This window comes from Pyrus communis, chromosome 10 (assembly GCF_041283825.1).
Source record: "Pyrus communis isolate YQ-2024b chromosome 10, ASM4128382v1, whole genome shotgun sequence".
Lineage (NCBI taxonomy): Eukaryota > Viridiplantae > Streptophyta > Magnoliopsida > Rosales > Rosaceae > Pyrus > Pyrus communis.
The window spans coordinates 2,619,158-2,644,495 of NC_142574.1; the positions used below are offsets into that span (position 1 = coordinate 2,619,158).

The 25,338-nt window shown below is 36.7% G+C and overlaps 1 protein-coding gene across 3 annotated transcripts; it reads right to left on the reverse strand.

Moving 5' to 3' along the window:
- Positions 1-180: 180 nt before the first annotated feature.
- Positions 181-10,006, reverse strand: LOC137729953 (protein GIGANTEA). Of its 3 annotated transcripts, XM_068469001.2 has the most exons (16): positions 9,811-9,991; positions 9,337-9,432; positions 9,013-9,206; positions 8,730-8,801; positions 8,565-8,619; positions 8,310-8,452; positions 7,811-8,085; positions 6,265-6,320; positions 5,742-5,982; positions 5,476-5,626; positions 4,222-4,431; positions 2,519-4,060; positions 2,245-2,313; positions 1,749-1,967; positions 864-956; positions 181-724 (listed from the first exon to the last, which is right to left on the reverse strand). In XM_068469001.2, exons 3-16 carry the CDS (start codon positions 9,097-9,099, stop codon positions 425-427), a joined length of 3,513 nt encoding a protein of 1,170 aa, XP_068325102.1. In that variant the 5' UTR covers positions 9,100-9,206; positions 9,337-9,432; positions 9,811-9,991; the 3' UTR covers positions 181-424. The 3 variants fall into 3 exon arrangements, with proteins under 3 accessions (XP_068325102.1, XP_068325101.1, XP_068325103.1); XM_068469000.2 differs by having other exon boundaries at positions 9,013-9,432; positions 9,811-10,006; XM_068469002.2 differs by lacking the exon at positions 9,337-9,432.
- Between the last annotated feature and the right edge of the window lie 15,332 nt (positions 10,007-25,338).

Consider the following 25,338-nt stretch of genomic DNA (forward strand, 5'->3'; position numbering starts at 1 on the left):
GGCTTTAAAAAGTAGCATCCGAGCTGCTTCTGAAATTCCTTTCCACACCGTAAACCCTAACGCAGCTTAATGGCCGGCGAGAAGTTGCCTTTCCACACTGTACAGATAATCCTATCATTCAACTCGCCCGTCGAAATTAAAAATTTAACAGGAAGACTTGGACAACAATTAAACACAGGATAGGGCTCAAGTCAGCTTCTGTCTCAACTCTTATTTACCCAAATCTCTTTCCATAAGGGATCGTAACGTCTCTTCGGAAAAGAATTTTTTGACAATATATCCACCTTTATATCCACCTTTATATCCACAAGAACAAAATGAATATCTACTTACCCGCAAACTCATATCTCTTTCAAGGCAACAAAGATGCAAGTTGTGTGAGTCTCCACGTGAAAAATTATACACCGGAAGAAGATAATCGATATCATAAGGAAATACTACAACCCAATTCCTTTGCGGCAGCATCAAGAAATTTAATCTGCATTCCAGTCGCAAGTCGGCTATGAGCTTCCCATGTCAAGCACTTTTCTACATCACCTTGCCAGTCAATGACATCTAAGTTAAAGTACTTATAGGACGGACCATGGATGCCATCTATCTCCACCGGATTAGGGTTAGGTCTAATTGAACTGGCTAGCAGGATATCGCGAAGAACTGATGTGCTCAGAGCACGCACATGTGCACTGGGATGAGAAAGGCATCGGATGGTAGCTGGCAGACGACACTGCATTCATTGGAGCAGATATATCACATAACTAGCTGTTTCTCTTAAACGCTAAAATGAAATAAAGCACTTTCTTCTTTCTTTCTGAACTGTCCTAGGATCGTATCAGCAATTGTATCAATGAAGGATGGCTATTTACCTTTAGCAGGTTTGAAAGGCCATCTGCGACTGCTAGCCCAGATTCTCCCCACTCTAGCATAGGCTGAATTGCTCTAGCTGTAGCTTCCAGTAGCTGCCAATTTATACACAGATTGATGCATTAACACATTGAAGGTCAACGAAATTGAAAATTTATATTTATATGTACTCACGCTATGCTATACGAAAAAAAGTTTGTAAGGTAGCATCAGAGATATAATTGTAAATGAGGATAAAAAATGGTTTGAGTAACAATATTAGGGAAGAAGAAATAATGAATGACGATAGTGATATTAGAGGGGGAAAAAGGGGAATCAAATTAACCCCAAGTAAAGCTAAATGTAAAAGAAAAAAAATAAAGATGATCCAGTAATGTGCCATATCTACGTGGTACAAAAAAGTGATTTGATTCTAGCATGAAGCCCAAAGAGTTGAGGGCTGCCCAACATTGAAACGGATAGAAATGGGCAAAGACATAATTATCAACGATGAAAATGAGATTAGATGGGAGCAAAAGGTGAAAGAAATTCACTTGCCAACCCTGATTTCTTTGGATAGAGATTCACCAAGTTTAGATTATAAATTTGTTTCTATTTTAATGTTTTGAGCCTTCGGCAATCTTATGTGTATTACTTATTACGAATAGACAATTCAAAAAGCTTATACGAAATAGGGACACTAGTTGAGGATGGTTTATGTTTTGAAATGGAAGTATGGCAGATCACAAAGTTGACTGCCTGGTGGTGAAATCCACCTTCAGTCCAGACATAAGACGGTCGATGGTGTTCATACAGTTGCTAAAAAGAGAAAAAGATACTAATATTCATGTCTCAGCTTAGTTAACAAAAGTCATAGGCCACAAACATTAACGTAGTCGCGTGTTTACCTCCAGTTGGGGCAAGGTGCAAGCTTCTCCATCAACAAGCATCCCATCGGTGGCACGCAAAAGTAGATCTGAGGCACTTGACAAAATTACCAATGACTCCGGGCTATCATGAATTCTCATCAACTCCACAATCAATTTCACAATTCGCTGGTTGATTCTCCACATCTTCTGACCTTGATCATCATCTTTGGCAATCCAAGGTTGCAGTTCCCTCTCCGCCTGACATGAGTACAAGGTCATGAAACCAACTAAACCAATGACGCAATTTAATAACGCTAAAATAACAAAGCCAATGTTTCGGGCACCATCCAAGAAACAACTCTTCCAAAATCAGGTATTGAAAACGAATTAAGAAGAAACAATACTTTTGGATTTGTTAATTTGCAATAAAAGACCTAATTTTTCAGTATATATCAATGAAGCCCTACATGGTATCGCCTGAAAAAATAAAAAAATAAAAAAATCATGTAGTGTTCAAGCAAGACAAAATTCAGACCTGAAGAACAACTGCTGTGGCTGCTTTTTTTGGTGTTGCTGAGACAACATTGCATAATGCATCAACAACCTAAAGATTTAAAAATGACTTGTCAAACATTATACATAATGGAAAAAGGGCAACAATATCTCAAATAAAGTGCAGTGCAAATGGATCCAATGAAATCACTGATCCAGAGCAGCATATAGAAACATGAAACCTGCTATTAAATTAATAATATTGGAAAAGACTGCCATGACAGTGATGCAAAGTGACACAAGAAATATAATATTACCTGCCGCCATCCTTGTTGAGCAGAAGTGCTTTCTGCAGAAGGTTGGGTTTCAGGAGCTGCAATTAACTTGTACCACAACAGTGAGACAACTGAGAAACACAGCTCTTGTTTCTCTGTGAGTACTGATCTAAGAAGAACCTGTGCACTGCAACTAAATCCTATATGCCTGTCCTTAGTAAGAAAGTTGGCCAAATCCGAAGCATCTAATGGGAAACTTGCAACGCCTTTACCGATGGTATTTCCAGACCCCTCATTTGAACATGATGCAATATCAGATTTGCGCTTAGATTCTGAATGTGAAGAATCCTCACATTGCAAGGCAGATGGCTGACCTACATTAGAGCATCTACTGTTTCCACCTTGACTGAGTTTTCTGCCTTCAAAACACACGAAGGAATCCCTCCAAATTGGAACTTGCATTAAGTGTGCTTCCAATGGTTCAGCCTTGTTAACTATAGATGCAACAGCCTTGCTGTGGAAATCAATAAGGTTGTATAGTGATGATGCCCTGGAGCAAATTTCACTGTCCCACTTACAGCGCATCAAGACAGACAGCGCATGCATGCAAGCTTTTGACCATCTAAATAACTCAGAAACATGAGCGGCAACCATAGCTGCTGCAACTATCTCATTTGAACTGTAACTCCATGAAGTGCCAATAGTAGATGGCTTCAACAAAAAAAGTGCCTCCAAGATAGATAATATTCTGCGTGTGTGACAAACTGCTGAATCTACACTACTTTGAAACTCATTAGTGCATACATTTACTTTGGCAGGCTTCGCTACATTTTTTCCATTTTTAGAGTGAGCATGATTGGTCCCCTTTGAAATCAAAGGGAACAACTGAAGCTCACATGCAAGAGCACAAACAGCAGCCAGAACATAAGAATCAAATGCTGCTACTGGCCCTTGTTTTTTGGTCTTTTTAGTTCTGTCTCTGTGCTTATCAGACATCTTTTCTGATTCTTCAATGCTCTCATCTGGTGGGAAACTTTCATCAACTCTTGCTTTCTTGCTACCATTGGACTGTGCTTCATGACTGACACATACGGTTAACACAACAAAAAGTAAACGTGAAGCAAGCTCTACTGAGGCACATGATTCTAAGAATAGTGAATGAACCATTGTACGCAGCTCTGCCACAGCCAGGTTTTTTGAGGCCGACCCCAACCCAAAAAGGTACCTTGTTTTCCGGTTTTGCTCTCTAGAGGACTCAGACGGAAATGTTCTCTGAAGTATCGCTTCAACAGTGGCAACAAATATCTTCATAAGACATGCCTCAGAAGGACTTCCACGAGGAAGATACTCCAAGACCTTAAGGAGGGGTATATACAGATTCCATGATAAAATCGGAGGTTGTAATGGAGTGGCAACAATAATCTCAGGAAGGTCAACTGCAGAGGAACTTAAAGGAATGAGGCCATAGGCAGCTTCCCATATGGTACAAATTCGCCATTCAACCTCAGGCCCATGGGCACAAAGCATAGAAGCAATCCCTTGGGCAGTAGCTTCAATTGTTGCTTCCGCCGCAGGAAGTTCAATCTGATCAATAATTTTTTTGAGGTAGTATTTAGGTTCAATTAGTACTTATTCGTGGACAAAAATTATGATTAAACAGTGCCAAAAAAAAAGAAACGAGATCAAAGTGCATTTTAGCAGCTGAAGCATAAAAACCTGAAATACTAAAAGTTATTAACAGGTACCTGTTTCTTGTAGCTTGAGATGTAACCACCCAAGGGCTCATGCTGAACGTCAACTCCATCAACTTGTCTTAATGGAGGGAAAAGCAATGCAGGCTGTGAGAGTATTCGGAAAAGTAAAGCTGCTGCAGCATCAGCTGCTATACCTGCTCTCATGGACATTGCAGTCCCAATTGCCCGCAAGAAATGCAAATGCATCCAGTTCCTAGGAAGCTACATGAACAAAAGAATAAAGAGCACCATTAAAGTGCTGCATCAATCAGTTTTCAGAGACGCTACAAATCAAATATTTTCCACTAAAGAAGCACGAGAGAGAGGGATGGCTTATGGGAACTTTCAGTTTATTAGTGGACTGCTGTTCTAGAAGCTTGGGTATAATTACATTTGTCTACACAACATGGCATACATTAAAAGATTAAAAATTAATTACTGTGTGCAATCAACTGTATAGGTTACACAAGTACATAGACCTGTCTCTTGAAGTATGAAAATTGATAAAGAGTACTGTCAGACAACGTAGTAATGGAATGGTTTCCCCCTATTTTCTGCCTTTAAGCAGCAGCATCAATCAAAATAATATGCTCTAACTTGATTAGGTTTCCAACAGTCAATACATATGCTCAGAGGCCACACACTAGATCTTGCTTCTGCAGCATCTACCAGTTAACAGGAAGGATGCCTTTGGCATCATGACTTTGCAGAATGTTTCTAATGGTGATAGTCTGGGTAATTTAGATGTCAATAAGCTTGAAAAAGTTTGTTTCTTTATCAGAGCTTAAAAGAAAATGTTTTTTTTTTTTTTTTTTTTTTTTTACTTTTTTTTACACGTGCATAAAAATGACACACCAGTTGATTTTAGAAGTTTCAACCAAATCAGTAAGGCTCAATTTTCAGAATGTTGCAAGAAACAAAAGACTATGGTATATGTATAGTGGAATGGAGATTACTTCATAGAATGTACTCAAGAAGATACCACTGAAAAAAATTTCAAATAAAATAAGTAACTATTATGATACTCCTCTCCAGTTAATGCAAGTAGAGAGTAGATATATCTGAGATGAGAAAACCATTTTAAAAGATATTCTTGCAGATCAAACATTTACCAATCCATTCTAAAGCAGGCAATACATGAGATGCCAAAAAAAAAATTGTGGCCAGAAAGATAAAAGTAATATGTCTTCAAATAAAGCTTGATATTGATCACCAGCATGGCATCAGATTATATTAAATATTTGCAATCACTAGTGTCCAGCTTACCCTTATGCCAGATGCATAATCCTCGGCAGCACGAAGGAGTTCCACTAACTGTACAGCTGCATCAAGTGCATCAGGAGCCCAGGATGGAGGTGCTTCTAGAAGACCAAGAAGAAGTCTTTGAGTGGCACTTGGAGTAGCAATGGCATAATACCTATTGCATCATTTAAAAAATTGGTAAATATCAGGAAAACTCAGTCAGGTATACAGAATAACAAAGATTTATTTCCTTTTGTAGTGGCTCGGGAGAGGGAAGTTTGAAGATTTACCTATGAAATAAGCGTGCATATGGCTCAAGAGCTGGTAGCCCTGCCACTAGATGTTCATCCAAAGCTGTAGTTGGAGGAGGAAGAAGAAGTGCAGGGACAGCAACTGCTGTCAAAGTAGCAGTCTCATAGCGAGCAACTTCCTCGTCGCAAACACTTAATATAACTCCAGCACCGTTTGCAACAGCCCACCTTGGAGTTGATGGCATGAGCTGCGGATGTTTTCCAGATCCACGAGAAGAAGCTAAGAGAGGAGAAAACAGAAAACAGAAAAAGAAAAAGAAAATCATTCATCATGAATTCTATATAATATAAATATATAAGATTTTTAGGATATTTTTATGCTATTTTCCTTTACATTCCACCTGAATGTTATACATAAACTGCCGTACAGTCAGATTCTATGTTACATGTTAACTGATGCTTGCAGAAAAAAATTCATTTTATGCATGACGCTAAAAAATAATCTAATAAATACACAGCAGCAACATTGCATTCTATACTAGTTAAGGAATTTTTAACTAACCAGTTGATGGAGGCTTGAGCTCTCCAGCAGCATATTTTCCCATAACCCCGCTGCACCTGTAAAGTATACATAGGTTTTTAAATTACATGAGATTGAATAAGAAGAGAGCAAGATGAAATGATTTGCTTAACATTTGATAGCATTTAAACTTTCATTTGAACTTGTGAACAATGAGTAACATGAAACTGCTATTGGACTAATGAAGAATTTATCTCCAACATAAAACATATTTACATAAATAGTGGACCACAAGGAATATTCCAACCTCCTTCAGAGCTTAATCTTCTACAAGTCTACCCTTATATCATTTACATGCACAAAAACTAAATTAAGAAAAACAATAATTAAGAATGGAATACAGAAATATAGGGTATCAAAACAGACTTCCCTCTCCTGTTGTCATATTTTTCCTTTCATTTCAGGAATCAAATCAGATGTACTCATCACTTGATTTACTTGATTTATTTGTTTTATAACAAGACTTTCCATATCATATGATTTTCTTCGTGTTCATGAGTTGATATTACATTTCATCACATACGGCAGTGCAGAGAGTGCCAACAGTTGGCCGTGCTTACTAATAGTAGCAATAGCATGGTTGCCCAATACTTCACCATTATCTTGTGACATCATTGCTACACTCATTGCTCTTAATTATTTAAATCGAGTGGTGCATGAGTTGAGTACTACAAAGACATGTGAGAGGGATTTGCAAATCCCTCTTGCATACCCTTGTAATGCCCATGTTGTGCATTTCTAATCCCTCTTATCTAACTTCTTCTGATCCATGTCTTCCTTGGCCAAAATCCCTTGGAATTTAAAAAGTCCCTCACCCAAACATACCCTTAGTGAAAGTGACAAAAGCGCATGGTTCATGTTTGAACAGCAGATGCAATGCTAAGACACTAATAACAGAGGTTCACGTGATGAACTTACTGAATGAATAAAAACATTAAATCTCATAATTGCCCTGAACCCTAATAACCCATTTCCTTTCTGTAAATTGTACTCGTCTAAAAAAACCTTTATGAGACCAGTGTGAAGATTAAAGTCCAGAGCTATAACCTAAAACATTCAAATTAAAGCTACAAAATATATTTCATATTGTTGTCAGGCAGTCATTAGTGTTGTTCGACCTAAGTTAGAAAATCAAATTAAGAGACTTTGGAAGCTTAAGAATCCTAACTTTTCTATAACAAAGTTATCTATTTAAGAAAGTCCTGGAGGGATGAGAACAACCCAGGACCATGAAATTTGCTACAAACACCCACCAAACCACGGGAAAGAAAAGGATTTTGAATAGTTGACGAGTTTACTATGATACTATCTCATTGGTCAATATATCATTTGGACAATAAAAAACACTTTCGGATGAACTGCTGCTTAATAGTCAACACGTACAAACAAAGCTCTGTAGTTTACTGTTTTACTTTTGATTGGAGTGGGTCCCGGTTTGCACATATGCATGTGACTTGAAATCAAAACCACGATGCTTATGACTTTCAACAAAAATAACAACAGAAACTCAACCAAACTGTGCACTCACCAGCGGAAGTAATCACTTCTGATGCCAAGAGGTGCAGCAAGCAATATATCAGTAATCCAAGGAGACAAAGGCCTTATGGGTTTCTTCTCTTGTTGTACCAAAGGTATACGGCTGGATTCACGATCAACAGAGTCACTTGTTGTGGCATGGCTTCCACTACTGCTTCTTTCTGTTTCACTATTCTGTTGTTCCACCTTGTATATGGGCCGATTGTAATGAGTTAAAATTCGCAAAATCTCCCCGCATGCCAAAGCCCACTGCTCAGAATACTCTTTCTGTGAAAAAGGGAAGATACAAATAAGTAAATAAATAATACTTTTGAATTTTCTGCTACATAGCAAACATTCCTGTTTTGGTAAAGAATAAGCAAGACAGAAACTTCTGTTGAAATGAAACTTAAGTGCGAGATACAGTTCATCAAGAAAGAAACAGTCTTGGTATTAGATTGAACTGAAAAATGAAAATTCTAAATGGCAAGATTAATTTGATATGTTATCACCTCACTGCTTGGGCAGACTAATGATATGAATGAAGCAAACGGAGGGCTACTGCTCTTATACTCCAGGGTACCATCAATGATGCATGAAATAATTGGAAGGATAACAGCATGCCCATGCTCAGGGTGATGAAGGACAAACATAGCTGGAATATGTCCAAGTAGAAAAAGCAGTCATTACTCAACCACGAGATGACATAATATAAGCTGCAAGGTCTAATCAATCAGATATTAATTAACAAGGTAAAGGATGAATACCTAGAACATCATCAAAGAGACGCTTCACCTCTGATGGATAACGGTTGCGGATCAGCTGTCAGCAGACAACATATTAGTACAAACATCAGATATAGACATTTGAACTATACAAGCAAGGTGAAATGCACAAAGACAATGCTCATGACATAAACTCAAAGAGCTTACCTCGGCAATATCCTCAGGAAACTGTTCTGATGTAAACTGTCCAAAGTAGTCCACATACGCAGTAATTTGTGCCTACAGGAAGGAAAAAGCGAAAAGGAAATATTTATTTCAGTTCTTGTTGTGGAGGTTTAGAGGCAGAAAATAGCAACAAAAAATAAGTCTCTGAAAAAGAAAGAAATTGATCTTTTCCAATCGCTGATTAGTTTTAATTAGCAATACAATTACAGACACTCACAGATATAATATAATTATGCACAAGATTAGGAATTATATTTGCATTCACCTTCCGTCGTAGGGCGTCCTGCGGGGGCGGCCCAAACAAGGAGGAGAACTGCAGCCGATCAAACCATCTTTCAGATGTAGCAGCCATAGAAGCTTAATCTCCCAGATAACCTTTAATCCAGCGCCAAAACGGCGACTTTGCAACCACAACAAAACAACACACAAGAATTTCCACAAAGCTTTCCCTTCCACCCGCTACCAATTAAGAATCAAAAGTTTGTAGTTTAACATCCGAGCATAAAATTACTTCACCAATCTCCCACAATTAAACAATAAAGCTGGTCCAACCCAAATAATTAATTTGAAAAAAAGTGGGCAATCCAACCCTCTGTTCTTCACAAATCCAAGACTGTGCCCTTCACAAAATCTTCAAAACTTTCAAATCTTGATAACTTGATGCCAAATTACTGCAATCTGATTGCTGTGAAAGCAGTGTACAACATATAAATTTACAGGAAAAAAAAAAAAAACAAATTCCAAAATTTCCAATCATTCAGATGAACATTAAATAATTAAAATAATCAGAAAAATTAGTGAAAAAAAATATGAATAAGACCCATGTGAGTAGTTATGAACTAGCACCTAAAAATTCAACTGATGAGCTAATTTCCTTCTCAAAATCTGGAAAATGATTGACAAATATCAAATTAAAGAAAATGGGTAGCTTCACAATCATATCTTTTTTCAATTTAAATGCAAAGAAACACACATCACAAAATTCAGAAAATCAAATAAATAACATGCCATGAACTGTAAAATTCCGAAACTTCCCATAAAAAATTTGAAATAAAACAAATACCTGGGGCTTCTCTGAGAGCTTTTTCTTTGAAATGTTTCGGATCTTAATGCTGGAAAATGTTCACTGTAAAATCAGCTTCGTTTCATTTTCCTTTTATCTTTCTTTATAGTTGGAATATTTTTAAGATGCTGAGAGAGGAGAGAAAGAGAGAGGAGATCTTTACAAGGCCTTAGGCTTGCCCTCTAGATTTGTGCATACGTGGCAATGATATTTTCCTCTCGCTAGGATGGCCGAATGGCACGTCATGTGACACATGCATGGATGTCCATCATGGATACATGACATAGACATACATACAATACATATTTTATATGTCAAATGACGAGGAAAGAGAAACTTCAAACTAGGATAAGCACTGACAAAAACCAAAAAAACAAAAAAACCAAAAAATAAAAAACCCTCAACATCATGAAAAATATTAATATAGAAATATACGAATGAGGATTCTCTTCAAATTCTCTTTGTGAGAATCGTGGGAATCCTCAAATCATGTATATTCATCTATATTAGGCGGTCAAAAATCATTTTAAATATTTTTATTTAAAATTAAACATGAACAGTACTTAACGAAAACTGACCGCACGATGTATGATTAATGTACATGATTTGAGGATCTCCAAGATCCTTACAAAGAGGATTTAGAAGGGATCCTCATTCGAAATATATTGTCCTGAAATAATAATATAGAAATGTTTTACATGTGTCCAATCGAGAATTCTTGCTATTTTTTAATGTATGAGCTATCTCACTTCTTATAACATTATCAGTATTACATGAGACGGCATCATACTTTTGGTGCCCAAGTTAAACATTACGTCAATATAAAGCCAATGTCCCCAAAGAATGCTTCTGTGAGAGTTCGAACTCATGTTGAGGGTTTCAAACATGTACTCACTTTCCACTAGACCAACCCCTTAAAATTAGATCTCTTACTATTTGAATAAACAGGAAGAATATTTTCTATTTGGACTGAATACAAGGGAGAAGACGAAGAAAAAAATTGGTATCGAAACGAGCTACAAGAAATTTGTGTGCATTTAGTATAGAGTAATGTGTTAATTTAGTCATTGAATTTTTTCTAGAGTGAAATTAAATTCCTAAACTATTTTTTTTTCTTCAGAAAATCAATACCTAAATTAATTAAAATCTGCCAATTACATCCTAATAGATTCGAATCTATTATATTCAATTTTTTGTCAGTTTAAGTCGAGTGAATTGCATGTGATATACTTTAGAAGATTGATGTTAGTTTTTCATGAGTTTTAGGATTTAATTTTTTTTTTTCAAAAAAAGAATGTACAAGAATTAACTTTAGAGGGAAAATTATAACATATTCACAACCACTATGCAATGTTAAAGACTTACAGCCGAGAAAATGATGATATTACCTTCTAAAATGTGTCACGCACAAGTCATTGGTGGCTTAAGTTAACAAAAAATTAGATAGAATAGCTTTGAATATAATAATAGGGATGAAATTGTCAGTTTTTAATGAATTTAGGAACTTGTTTTACCGAAAAAATAGTCTCTGGCAATACTTTTCACTTTACTAAACCAGTCTCGTGACGCCCCTCTTGAGGAGGTAGGGATTAGGCGGTACTTGGTAGCGTCATTATGCGCTTTGCATTTTGAGAGCTTTAGTATCACCGCTCGTCGAGTAAGGCCTTGGGAAACCAGTGAGGCCCTTTACGGACGTCTGCACCCTTCACTTCCTACGCCTAGTGGAAGAAGACCGACTAAGGGTTCTGCGCCTTGTTGATAAATGTTTTCTATCCTCTCGTTAGTCTGGTGACCTGCTCCAGGAGACCGGCGTGAAGTCAATACCAACTGGCACGTCATGTCACACATGTATGGACCAGGCCGAATGACACGTCATGTCACACATGCATGGACCAGACTGGAGTGATCTATGAGAGTTATTGGTATTAACTTCAGTTGCCACAAGCTTTGATTCTTTTACACACTTTGTCTTAGTAATCACGGAGCTTGAAGTACTTTTAATAGAACCAATACCACTTTTATCACTATATGGCTTCCCAACACTCAGCAATTTTTCAACATTTTCAGTTACAATAGTCAGTTGAATGACCATGTTGTTAGCTTCATTCAATTTGGTTATCTATGTCAAGTTAGTCTCATGGTACATTACATTATTGACCTTCAATACATGAACTTTATTTATGTCACATCCCAGACCGGCTCCGTCGTAGCACGATATTGTCCACTTTGGGCTTACCATTCCCTCACGATTTTGTTTCTAGAAATTCACGAGCAACTTCCCAGTGGGTTACCCATCGTGGGTTTGCTCTCGCCTAAACTCGCTTAACTTCGAAGTTCTGATGGAATCCGAAGCTAGTGAGTTCCCAAAAACAAAATTGTGAAGGAATGATAAGCCCAAAGCAGACAATATCGTGTTACGGCGGAATCGGTCTGGGATGTGATAGAATGGTATCAGAACCACTATGCCGTTTGGTACGGATGTGCCGGCGAGGACACCAGGTTCCTTTGAGTGTGGTGGATTGTAAGATCCTACATCGACCAACGAAAATGGGGTGATATGCCTTATATGTACATGTTCCTTTCCCTATAGCACGATGCCTTTTGGGAACTCACTGACTTTGGATTCTATCGGAACTCCAAAGTTAAGCGAGTTTGGGCGTGAGCAATCCCATGATAGGTGACCGATTGGGAAGTTGCTCGTGAGTTCCCAAAAATAAAATTGTGAAGGAATGGTAAGCCCAAAGCGGACAATATCGTGCTACGGCAGAGTCGAGACTGGGATGTGACAATTTAGCATGTTTTCTTGATATTTCTTTAAGTCTTGAACTTAAGCTTCAAGGGTAGCAACAACTTCATCATTTTCTTCACTATCATCACAAACGGAGCCCTTTTCGTTTAGAAACTTAACTTGAGCCCCAAGAGAAACAACATTTTCACCAAGTTCCATTCTGACAAGTGGTAGTGACTTATTTTCTTCTTGCAGCTCGTAGACTTTTCAGGACAGCTCAACATTATCCACTTTAGCAACACAAGTCTCATAAAAAAGTGAGTCATGCTTGATACACAGAACATCGTAATTCACATCCAAATGATCATTCAACACACATTCATCAACCCTGAGTTAGCATTCTTCCACCAACAAGAGCAACAATTTGTACTTCATTATCAGATGATTGGTCAGATTGTTGAGAGTGTTTACACTCATAATCACTTGAATGTTCCATCTTAGCTTTATCTCCTCTGTAAACTCGTCTTTTAAAGCTATTGGCACATACATCAGCACGATGACCAGCTCCACCACAAGTGAAGCACAATCTAGGCTCACTCGAAAATAATGTATCTCTAAGATTGAAAAGTTTTGCTTGCTTCTTGTCAAAAGCCTTTTTTTCTTGTGATTGAAACTTTGAATTTTTCAAAGAGTGACTAGTCATTTTGACATCTCTTCCTTTGTTCTTGAGAGACCTTGTAAATTGTTTGACAACCAAAGCCAAATCTTCTTCAGGAGATAGATCTTTTGATCTTACATTACCTTTAGCTTTTTGAACCCCTTGGAAAGCAACTTCCTTTTTCTTTTTTAAGTCTAGTCTTCCATATCAAAAGTAAGAGAATCAAGGACAATCAAACCCTGAGCATCCAAGAAGATTTGAAACTTCTCACTCCAAATAGCATAATCTGTTACATCGAATAAGGGAAGAGAGTTAGATGAACCAACAAATCAGTCACGATTCATATTGAGATTCTACCCAATACCAGTAACTCCTAGAGATCATTGTATGTATATCTAGAGCAAGACTCTGATACCAATTGAACTTTGCACAGTAGACTAGTTAATTGAACTAGTCAACTAGTTACAAGTTAGTCAGTGATATAAAGAATAATTGTAATAACAAATCATAATTGTCCAACACATCTAACTAATCAAAGTTTTCCCTGATTAGTATCACAACAATAATTCATAAACTTGAACACAATTACATATCAGTTCATTATGCAAACAACAATGACAAAGCAATTATGAAACAAAATATGTTGGATTGACTAGTCAAGCTCACTAGCCAACTAAATACAGATTCGTCAGTTAATCAAATGCAAATCTACGAATCAAACTTAGTTCACTACAAATTACCCTAGTCAACAACAATTCGGTTCATTGCTCATAATATGCAATGTAAACTTGGAAGCTAACACGTATCAAAGAACAACTAATAGGATGCAAGAAACATATACAAGTAAGTAAGATATGAGGACAAGTTTAAGAGACAAAGAGCGCAAGAAGTTTTTGGTCGGAAAAACCCACTTCTGGGTTAAAAAATCAGGGACTCTCCACTGAGTCCAATCCATTAGTGTAAACAAGGTTCATACAAAGACCACACAAGCTTAATTCCTAGATCCCTATCTACGGAGCAGTTTTACGTTTATGCAACCTTGCCTTACACGAGATGAACTTCTTTGGTCTTCACGAAGTGGCAGCTCCTCCTAAGCTCTTCACCTTGTGGCACAGAAATAATGTTGTCTCCAGTCTTCACAAGATGATAGCTCCTCATGAACTCTTCACCTTGTGGCACCGAGACCAACACACAAACTATGCATATGATGATATGGCAATGATATGCAAATCTGAATTCGATGTCTAGTCAATTTCACTAGTCAAACACTTGAAAAATGAAACTGATGAGAATTCAAAATGGGTTAGTTTAGAGACTTGAAACTTGAAGAACTTGACCACAAAATTAAAACAAAACCATGAAGACAATGTTACCCTAATATGCAATGATTGGGTGTTTGATGCATGAACATGATTTTTGTGGCTAGGGTTTCAATGAAGAACCCAAGAGGTAGCTCAAAGCTAAAATCAACTCTTTTCTGAAAATGTAAAATTCCTAGCCAAAACAAAAGAGCATATAAAACGAATTTAAGCAAGCAATTTCAAAGATAGATTTAGAAATATTCGATGAAGAACATTACCCATAAAATATGCTTGATTCTCCTAGGGGGTTTGAGATAGAGATGAAAACCAATCTCTCTCTAAAGTTAATCTATCTCAACCAAAGAGGATGAAAACCCTAGCTAAGGTTATATAGACAAATCTAATTTTTGCACATCCAACAAAGACAAAACCATTTGTCAACCCAGCAGACGATCTGAGTAGATCAAGGGCCAGAAACAGACCACCAGCAAAAAGATGTCAGTCAACCCATATGGCCTGTCTTAATTTGTGTACCCAGACAGCTGGAAATTAGCACGCAAAATTGGCTAGACAATCAAACTAGACAAAATGCAACACAAATAGAGATATGAAATGCACATGCATAAACAAATCTTTTGTGATGATGATTGTCCTCAACCAATGCCCTTGGATGCAAAATCCAGCAAGATAAACTCATACAGAGTTGTAAATTCAAAGACTATCTAAGAACATATGTGGTATCATTTACAACTTTTGACAAGGAAAGCCAAACAAATAAATCTAGACCACACTTTTGGAAGAGAGTGTTCTAGACATGGAAGAGGTTTCCTACCTCGTTGATCTCCCCCACGTCAGCTAGGATGGCTCTTTTTTTTTTCCAGACTGGTTAGTCTAACCTTCTCGTCTCTCCTTCACATCTTGCTAGCCCCTTCAGGGTCACTAGCTACGACCATCTTTCTCATTCTTCTACTCGTCATGCTCATCGAGGAGTGTGTACAACTATCTACCACATGGTATACTTAGATCGCTTGGTAGAAAGACGTAACCAAGCTGTATATGTCTTCCCATAGACATCGCCAAACTATTAACGCACAAAACTTGCTAGGCTAACAAAGGTTGAACACATCAAGTGTTAATCCTTGATGGATTTGGGCTTTGCAAACAAATGATAATAGACACAGGATTTAAGTAGTCATCCCTCAAAATTGGGCTACATCCACTGAGGTTCTTATATAAATTGAGAACAAGGTTATAAGTAGAGCTTGGCTGGAATAATATAACCGTAGACATGTAAATTTTGTTGCATACAAATGATGCATCACAAAACTCCACGTGGCATATGACTCATCACAAATGGACGAGTCATCAATGACATATGGCATAAATCAAGCAAAGGAAGCTTAAAACTTCCCAAAATTCGGCCAGAGAAAGAACCTCTCTTAAAAAACAGCTAGGGTTCAAAATGTTCAAAACTTGAAAGAAAGTTAAGGCATCTTCATAAAACAAGCAAGAATTGAATATTGCTCACAAAATAAGCAACAAAGGCCTTATAATTCGGCCAAGGGAGTAAAGATGGTTGAAATTAAGACACAAAATATCCTTAAATTCTCCCATGGACAAATTAGGACATAAATCAAAGCCAAATGCACCCAAAAGCAAGCTTCGAAAATCCTATAAATACAAGGTCTTCCCACAAGCATAAAGGTCGAAAATTTTACATTGAGAATAACCTTTGCCAAATCTTTGAAGACTAATACACTGCCAAAGCTCTCTTCAAAGAACGCACAACCAAAGCCGAAGCTTTCCTTCGACCAAAGCCAAACTACTCCCTTGAAGAATCAACAAGCGCTTATGCCGATTTCTTCAAGACTTTGTTGCAAGCTCAAAACTTGTAACGACGTTCGTTTCAAGATCAAGTCATCAAGACCCTTAAATCAACAAAATCTCATATCTACATTACCGTTGCCATAGCTTTGAGGTGAATATCATCCAAGCATTGTTTTCAAGCTCAAAACTTAAAGCAATCGTTCAATCGTTCATGCAAGATCAAGTCATTACGACCCTTGGATCAACAACCTATGCATCTACATCAAATTTGAAGACTGAATCAGAGGAAAATTGTAAACAGAGATTTTAACCTACAAATTCAAATCAATACAAATCTACTTTATACACGTGTTCTCGTTTCATTCGATATAGAATTTTCGTGTTTACAATAACTTATCTCTCATGTCTGACCCTTTCTAAGGAGTACTCGTCCTCCTTTTATAGGTCTTCCACTAAACCTTGAGCCTTTAAATTTGAATCTATCACTTCCCTTGCATTTAATGCGAATAGATCCACTTGTGTTCTTTTTTGGGATGATGCGATTGAGCACCTTGCTCGGCCCAAGAGCAAGTGGGGATTCACACCCTAACGCCCTGCTTGTCAGCCTTTATGTTCCTTTGTAGACTTTTGCTCCCTTGTCTAGCCACCATGTGGCTCAAAGTTAACGCTTAAGTGGGCCTACTCTTTTTGTTCCTTGGACTCAGTGCCTTAAAGTTGTTAGTGGCATCTTGCCCTTTAGTGCTCGGAAGGTGCTTTACGGAGGAGTGCTCGGCTTGATTGCTAACACAGCACTTGAAGGCCATAGGCTCTTTGAAGCACTCGGCTTTACCTTTCCATGCTTATTGGACCTTAACTTTCCTTTAGACCCACTGTTCCTTTGGACCTATGTTCCTCTGGGTCCTTGTTCCTTTGGGCCTGTCAGGATTGGAAAGGACCGTGCGTTAACAATGGCATCATTGGTCCATTTGAGCAGCTCAATATGATCTAAGCTTTTGAGTCCATAATTAGACTTCTAAAGTATACGTATCTATTTCCTGAAAAATAATGGTCCCACGTTAATGAGCAAAAGTCACAAAACCCCTTATGTTGTTTCATTGACTTCATAAAGTAATGGGAAGAAATATCCAATGACTTCATGTCCAACTTGTTTAGTAAAAAAAAAAAAGGTTCATGTTAAAAATGGACGTCGATGAACCGCAAAAATAACAGAGTGCAGGAATAATGTGTTTTTCATTTGTGCCTTCACACACAGACTTCCATTACCTAGAACAACTTTTGGTTGACTATATTTAAAGTTGCATGCTTTCAATTTTATTAGAGAGTGTTAATAAAATAACTATTTAGTTGACCGTGTAGGGATAAAAAAAAATATCTAGTTGACAAGGTAGGCATAAAAGCAAATTGGTCAATATTAATGCATAAAATATGGTAGTGGGGTGAGAGAGAACCCATACGATTGTAAGTATTTGGATTGACTTGTGAAAGTACAAACCACTTATCAAAATTAGTGTGCCACTTCAACACGTTTTTTGTTCATCAAATGGTGCATGTCGTTTTGCCGTCTAGCCTTTTACTTATGCAACTCTTATAGCATCAACAGGAGAAAACCACTTTGCATCTCAAGTGAATAAAACACGCAATTTGGTGGATCTAGCTTTTAGTTTTTTAATCTTAGTGCTACTTTTATCTGAGGATAAATTATTGAAAAAAGGAAAAAATGCATCGACTAGAATGGTGAGTAATCATTAATTTTGACTTTTTGTTTTGTTTATGCTTTTTATTTTCTAAGCTCGTTCGATTAACATTTTATTTTTAACTTTAGTTTTTTTAATTTTTATAATTGCGATATTATGAAATGAATGATGTATGAAAAAGAGATTTGTGCAAGGGAGAGAAAAAACAAAAAGAAATTAAGGATATTCTTTTAAAAGTGAGACTCTTCATGAATTATCTGTCATTATATGCTTTTTGCATAATATTTTATAACTTTGGTACAAAAATTAATATTATATTGTGAGTAACACAGAGTTCATGATGAGTTCCACTTTGAGAGAATTTTCTTAGTATATCTCAAAAACAAAATGAAAGTTACTTAAAATAGTTTTTTATTTTAGTTGGATAAGTTTTAATTGAGAAATGCTAAAGGAAATTCTTTCAAAGTTGAAAGTCTCTATGAACTATCTGTCACTTCATATTTTTAACATAATATTTATACTACTGATATAAAAATTAATATTAAATTATTAAAACCATAGCTAAGCTGTCGAGTTTCAGCCCCACCGAGAATAATGAGTTGCACAAGCTGAAATTGCGAGCAATTCCCGAACCTTCGACAATTCCAACTTATGCAACTCAGAGGAAAACCCGGCAACCCAGCCGTGGCCGAGAAAAGCAAATCCCAAAAGAGAGCGACTCGTGGAGGGATGCGTGGGTGCGAAGGAGCGGGCAGCAGCGCTAGACGGTTGGTCAGGGACACAAATATCTCGTGGTCATGTGTGTGGCTGAGCATCGCGCCAAGATATTTTCTTCCTCCACCAGCCAATCAGCGAGCAGCTCCAGATATACACAAGTTAATAATAACCGAGTCATCACAAATATTGTGTTTAAGCGACGTGGCGCAACGCTGTGCTAGCAATATATCTTCCTTCCCTTCCTTCCTGGCTCCGCTCATCCATCTTCTCCCCACTTGGCTCGTGATCCGTGTGGGTCCCACCTGCTATTGGCAGCCTCCGGGCCCATTCGTCCTTTCCGCTTTGGGAAGGTGATTGAATTTGAATGAATGAATCATCGATGATGATGGCGAAATGTAGATGATCATGTACGCTACACCATCATACCAACATACGTGGCGGGTTTCTATTGGCCAGCCAATATGCCCCGTTCGAGTCAGGAATATGCTATTACAAGAAGTGTATTTTTATGTGTCGATAACATTTACCAGAAAAATAGTATTTTAACTTTTGTTTAAATCATACCTATGCGCATGCCCAATTCATGGAAAATTATGAATGAGATCCTCTTCGGATTCTGCTTGTGAGGATCTTAAAAATCTTTCAATCATATATATTCATTGTATATCGTATGATCATAAATTGTTGTAATTTTTTTATTTAAAACTAAATATAAATAGTACGTGATGAAAATTAACCGCACGATATACAATGAATGAATATAATTAGAGGATCCTAGGAATTTTCACAAAGAGAAACCAAAGAAGTTCCTCATTAGAAAATTATCTCATAAACAATAATAATATTTTATTTATATCTCATATTTCGTGTTCAAACCATAGATGAGGTTCCAGTTGAGGGGGTGATTCTTCCTATTTGTATTTTTTTTTTCCACTGTTTAATTTCTTGTTTCGTTTTTCATTTCATAATTTCTTTAATCCGTTGTGCCCTAAAATTATTCAGGTGGAATCCTTTATTTGTTTTATGTTAACCAAAAAGAAAAGAAAAAAATCGTCATTTAGTAGTATGATGATATGAATGTAAATATCACAAGAGAGAGAGCTCTAAAGAATACACTACATATATTTTTGTGTTTACATTTTTTTTAACAAATAATATTATTTACATTAATGAACTAACAATCACATATTATTGGTACGAAATAATATATATCTTTTATCATAAATATTACTACTTTTCCAGTCAATGATAATTTGATAACTCTTTTGTTTTCAGGTTCTTAGTTAACAACACATGAAAACTCACCGAACATTCATTGAATTAAGATTATCACTAGAAGGAAAATACAAGTACGTATAAAGAGAGTTAGGGATAACTTGATATAGATCCAATTTTGTGAGCCATTAGTAGAATTAGTCCACTTCTTTGAAATAGGTCCAATAATTGAGATTCCATGTATGCTTATTTTTTGTTTGTACCATATTTACCCCTTAGACTTACGAATTGTAGTAAAAACACATTTCTTAATTATGAGATTATTTGTGGTTTAACTAATCCCTTAATTGTAGGATTAATTATAGCAATATAATCACCTCAACCCCCAGTCCGTTTCATCCCTCCTTCTTTCCTTCTTCCACACAATTCCCTTTGTTAGATCATAGAATCAATCCTCCTCTTTTTTGTCTCTTCATTTCATGGGTGATATTTTTGTGTTATTCCCTCCAAATTCATTCCTTTCATGGAGGTATATTATATCATATTTATATTTCTATGTTCCGCCATGTAGGTTTCCAAAATTTTTCTTCCAATACAATAGGTAGTTTATTTTTGTTTTGCAGGTAGATTATATCCGCTTTGTAGGTATAAAACATCCTTCTTACTATACAATAGGTATGTAGTTACTATATTATATCGGTTTTCTTTTCTTCATAAATAGTAGGTAGTTAGTAGTTACTAGATAATATTTTAGTTTGAGTATTTAAATATTCAAAATTTAAAAACTGAATAATTGATTAAAAAAAAATTTAAAAATTAAATATTTTTATCAAAAGGGACAAAATTAATATCAAAATATGTAATCGGATAATTGGATCCAATCCCAAAAACTACCTATGTTTTTGGACTAGATCCAAAAGCCCCAAAGAGTTAACACTGTAAATCTACCCCAAGGGAATCGAATCGACCCCTCCCTTAAGAAGACTCTAGAACGATAGGACAAATACAAAAGAGGCTCCATGATGAAGGAATATATTATGCATCGTCTGCACTAACAATTTACTAATTATAAAATTAAGGGAATCGGTGGTCGTTTGTCTGCGGCTCAATACCAGAAGCTGACTCAATACCAGTAGCTGAACTGTGTCATTATTTTAACAAAGTTGATTAACAGTGCAATCAAAGAATAATTAACCATTCAGATCGATCCAGATCATTTATATTGACATGCAATGCATTAGGTGTTGGTAAAGTAGCCTTACACGTGTCCAGAGTTTTTGACATTTCTTGGTTGCCCATCTTGATGTTGATCAGCTCTACAACCATCTCCAAAAGGGATGTTAAATCTTAGGTGAAATTTCATGTAATAAACTTTAAAGATAGAAGTGAGTTTCAACCGATATGTCAATTCTATGTAGATTGAGATATGAGTTTTCATATGTTAAATTTGACATATGAGAAAATGTAATGTTAATTTTTTTTTAATTATTTTATTATGTGGGTCTTATTAATGCACTGATTATAGATATAATTGATTTCTTTTTAAAATGGGTCCTACAAATATCATTTATCACAAAAAAAAAACATATTGGTTGGAAAAAGAGAAAATCTGACATTAACACATCAGTCATTAAATTAACATTTGACATTTATCTTTTGACATCTCTTTTGGAGATGTTTTAACTAAAGCCAAACCTCAATGGTTTGAAAAATAGTGGACGACTAAAGATAACACCGTGCATGAAGCAGTTGCTGACGAATTAACTTCATTCTTTACAAGCAAGAGCAATAGTTGGAATAACTCAAATTTGATGGCTACGTTCAATTGGGTGATGGTTGGAGGAGGCTACAAAATTTGATGGCCACATTCAGTTCAACAGTTGTCATAAGAGATTGGTCAAGATCACCTCTAGTCCTCAAGACCTATAGCAGAAGCAAGAGGTCTTCAAATAACTTTTGTGTAATAAAATTTCTTAGTCGCATTTTATTGGTATCTAAAGTAAAATATCGCTTAATCATTCATCAATCTTATCTTCTTTCTTCAACCGATCATATCTAATCTATAGTTGATAGCAATATAAGGAAATATTTTGTCACTTCTGACTCTAAATTCTATTCAACATTTGTCAGAGGAGGTTGGTCAACATTGCTTTAGTCCTCAAGACCTATAGAAAAAGTAAGCATGGAAACAGAAGAAGAGCTCTTCAAAGTACTTTTGTGTAATAAAGCTTATAGGTCGCATTTCATTGGTCTCTAATGCCAAGTTTCGCTTAATCATTCATCAATCTTATCTTCTTTCTTCAATCGATCATATATGATTCGTAGCTGGTAGCAACATGAGGAAATGTTTTGTCACTTCTGACTTTCTAGATTCAATTCAACAGTTGTCATAAGAGGTTGGTCTACATTGCCTCTTGTCCTCAAGACCTAAATTGATGTTTACTACGCCACAAGCAGCCTCTCTACTAAACCCCTCCATTGTATTTCCTTATTATTGTTATCATGTTGTGCAAATGAAGTATTCCTTGAGTGTTACTTTGAGTACTTGATCAACTTAGAGAGTTAGAGGTAGGAAAACCGAATTGACCCTTTGATGAGCCTAAACATTAAAACATTGGCCCTATATACATGACAATTTCGCTTAGGATTAGACCGTGACTCCTACCAAGGCTTGTTCATAAACACAATATGCAACATTGGATCCATTTAACTCTGAATTCAATATTTACTTATCAGGAATAAGAAAATGAAGGAACGAAAGAACTTAAAAAATATAAAAAGTAAGGAAGGGGAATCGGATCAACTAGCCCCCCTAGTTGATGTGCTTCCTTATTTTTAGGTATTTGATAACGAATTTAAAGAAACATTTTTCCAAGTTTTTACGAGTTGGTAAATACAAGAGAACATTTAGATAATTACTTCCAAAATCATTCGACAGCTAGTAACTTCCCATAGAAATATACAATGGCTACCTGAATCCAGCTCTATCGTCTCCATCGTCAACCTCAAAGATCACAGAATGGAGCTTGCTCTTTCCATCATCTTCCTCTCGCAGCTTCTCCTCTTTTCTTCGTCCTGCCACTGCCAGAGGCGGCCTTCAACGTTCCTACTCTCCAGGTCCCCATCTCATCTGTAGTGTGTATATACACACACACACACACACACACACACACACACACACACACACATACATATACATATATGTTTGTATGCATTTTATGTATATGTGTGTGTATTTGCATCTGTGTTCATTTAGTTTCATGGTTGTTTTTGGAAGTTGAAAAACTGAGATTACAAGAACAAGTTGAAAATTTTTCCTTTGATTTCTCAGGAGCCAAACGGTAGTTAATTATGATCAGATAGATTATCATGCCTATTACATTCTTAATTTTTTACAGTCTAGGTGGATTAGCGCTACTAGAAAAAGGAAACTAAATCTTTAAGCATTAAGAATTTAGCTAATTGTAAGTTAAATGTTGATAGGTTTCGAATTTGGTCTTCGCGCTGGTTCCGGCAGGCAATTGTTTGAAGATAACGAGTCTCAGACGCGGTATTTATCACTGAATTTGAAGTTTAGTAACTTAACATGAATCTTCTTTCTTGAGAAAACTGCCTCTCAAGAATTTAGTGCTTTGCAGCGCTATGTTACCTAGAGCCTTGTTCCTTATCATCCCACCATGAATGTTCTTCCAAACTAGTGGGTATTCAAGGTAAAACGACGTGCATATGGTTCGATTGAGAGACATAAGGCGAGGTTATGGCCAATGGTTTTCATAAAAAACCAGGGATTGGCCGCAACAAGACTTTTAGTCCTGTTGTAAAGCACAGTCCCATTCGGCTTGTGCTTGGTTTGGCAGTGTCAAAGAAGGGGCATGTAAGGCTGTTGGACATCCAGAACGCTTTCTTGCGTGGTTATCTCACTGAGGAAGTTTATCTGAAACAAACAGCGGGTTTCATTGACAAGCAGTACCTGCACCATGTTTACAAGTTGCAGCACAGTGTTTATGGGTTAAAACGAGCGCCGAGAGCTTGGTTTCAGATATTCTATGATTTCTTGCTTCAATTGGGATTTCAAGAATCCAAGCGTGATTATTCTTTGTTTGTGTTTAATCAGAGGAGTATATAAAATCCAAGTGTGACTATTCTTTGTTTGTGTTCAATCAAAGAGGAGTATATCTCACCTTACTAATCTATGTGGATGATATATTGTTCATAGGAAACAACACTTATCAAATGGCTCGGTTGATAAAGAGACTGGGCACTTTATTTTCCATGAAGGACTTGGGTCCTCTCAACTACTTCCTAGGTGTTGAAGTAACTTGCTCTGGTGATCAAATGCATTAAATTTACCAATGCCAAGCCAATCTCGACTCCAGTTTCTTCTGGACAAAAACTGAGTGCTTTTGGGGATTCAATTATACCAAAGTGTTGTAGGTGCCCTACATTATTTGACCATTACGAGACCTGATCCTTCTTATGTTGTGAACCAAGTGTGTCAGTCCTTACATTCGCCCAACAACACTGAGGATCCTACGTTATTTGAAGGTTACCTATGATCAGGGTCTTGTTTATAGACCTAGAGGTGTACAATTGACTGCTTTCTCTGATTCAGATTATGTAGAGAACCTAGACACACGCCATTCAACTGGAGGCTTTTGTGTATAGTTGGGTAAAAACTTAATATCATGGAGTTCGAATAAACAGAAAACAGTTTCCACGTCTAGCACTGAAGCTGAATATAGGCAGCTTGCATACACTGCCGCTGAGTTGCCTTGGTTATGTTCGTTGTTTAGGGACATACATTAGAATCTTCTAAGATAACAGATTTGGTATGATAATTTGTCTTCCATTGCCTTAGCATCCAATCCAGTTTTCCACTCGAGAACCAAGCACTTAGAAGTTGATTATCATTATGTCAGGAAAAAGGTGATTAGAGGTGAGCTACTAGTGAATTTTATTTGTTCACAAGATCAAATTGCTGATTTGTTCACGAAGGGTTATCTTCATTTCGATTTAAACTGTTGGTGTCCAAGCTTCCAGTTGTGCTACGATCTGTCAGCTTGCCGAGGGATGTTAGACCAAAGCAGACTTCTAGTTTCCAATCATACTCTCAGGTTTGTTATTTGTGTGATTCATCCTTATCTCGGCACAAGCCTGTTAGGTTTGGGATTATTTGAATATTTCTTAGCTGAGTTAATTAGTACGATTTGCTTTTGACAAAAAATAAAAAATAAAAATTAGTATGAAGTCTAAACTTCAAAACTACCTAGTAAATAGGGTTTTGAAAGGGTATGCAAATTCAACTGAAAACCTACCAATGATGTCAGGCACAATACTTTCAATGCTTAGTTTTTGCATCACCAAAGCCAAGTTTTAATCAAACCAAAG

Coding starts and splice junctions, on each gene's coding strand:
- LOC137729953 (XM_068469000.2), bottom strand. CDS start 9,099: ATGGCTGCTACATCTGAAAGATGGTTTGATCGGCTGCAGTTCTCCTCC. Junction 8,086..8,309: donor TAGTCTGCCCAAGCAGTGAG/GTGATAACATAT, acceptor CCTTTTTCACAG/AAAGAGTATTCTGAGCAGTG. Junction 4,061..4,221: donor TCTCAAGCTACAAGAAACAG/GTACCTGTTAAT, acceptor ATTATTGATCAG/ATTGAACTTCCTGCGGCGGA.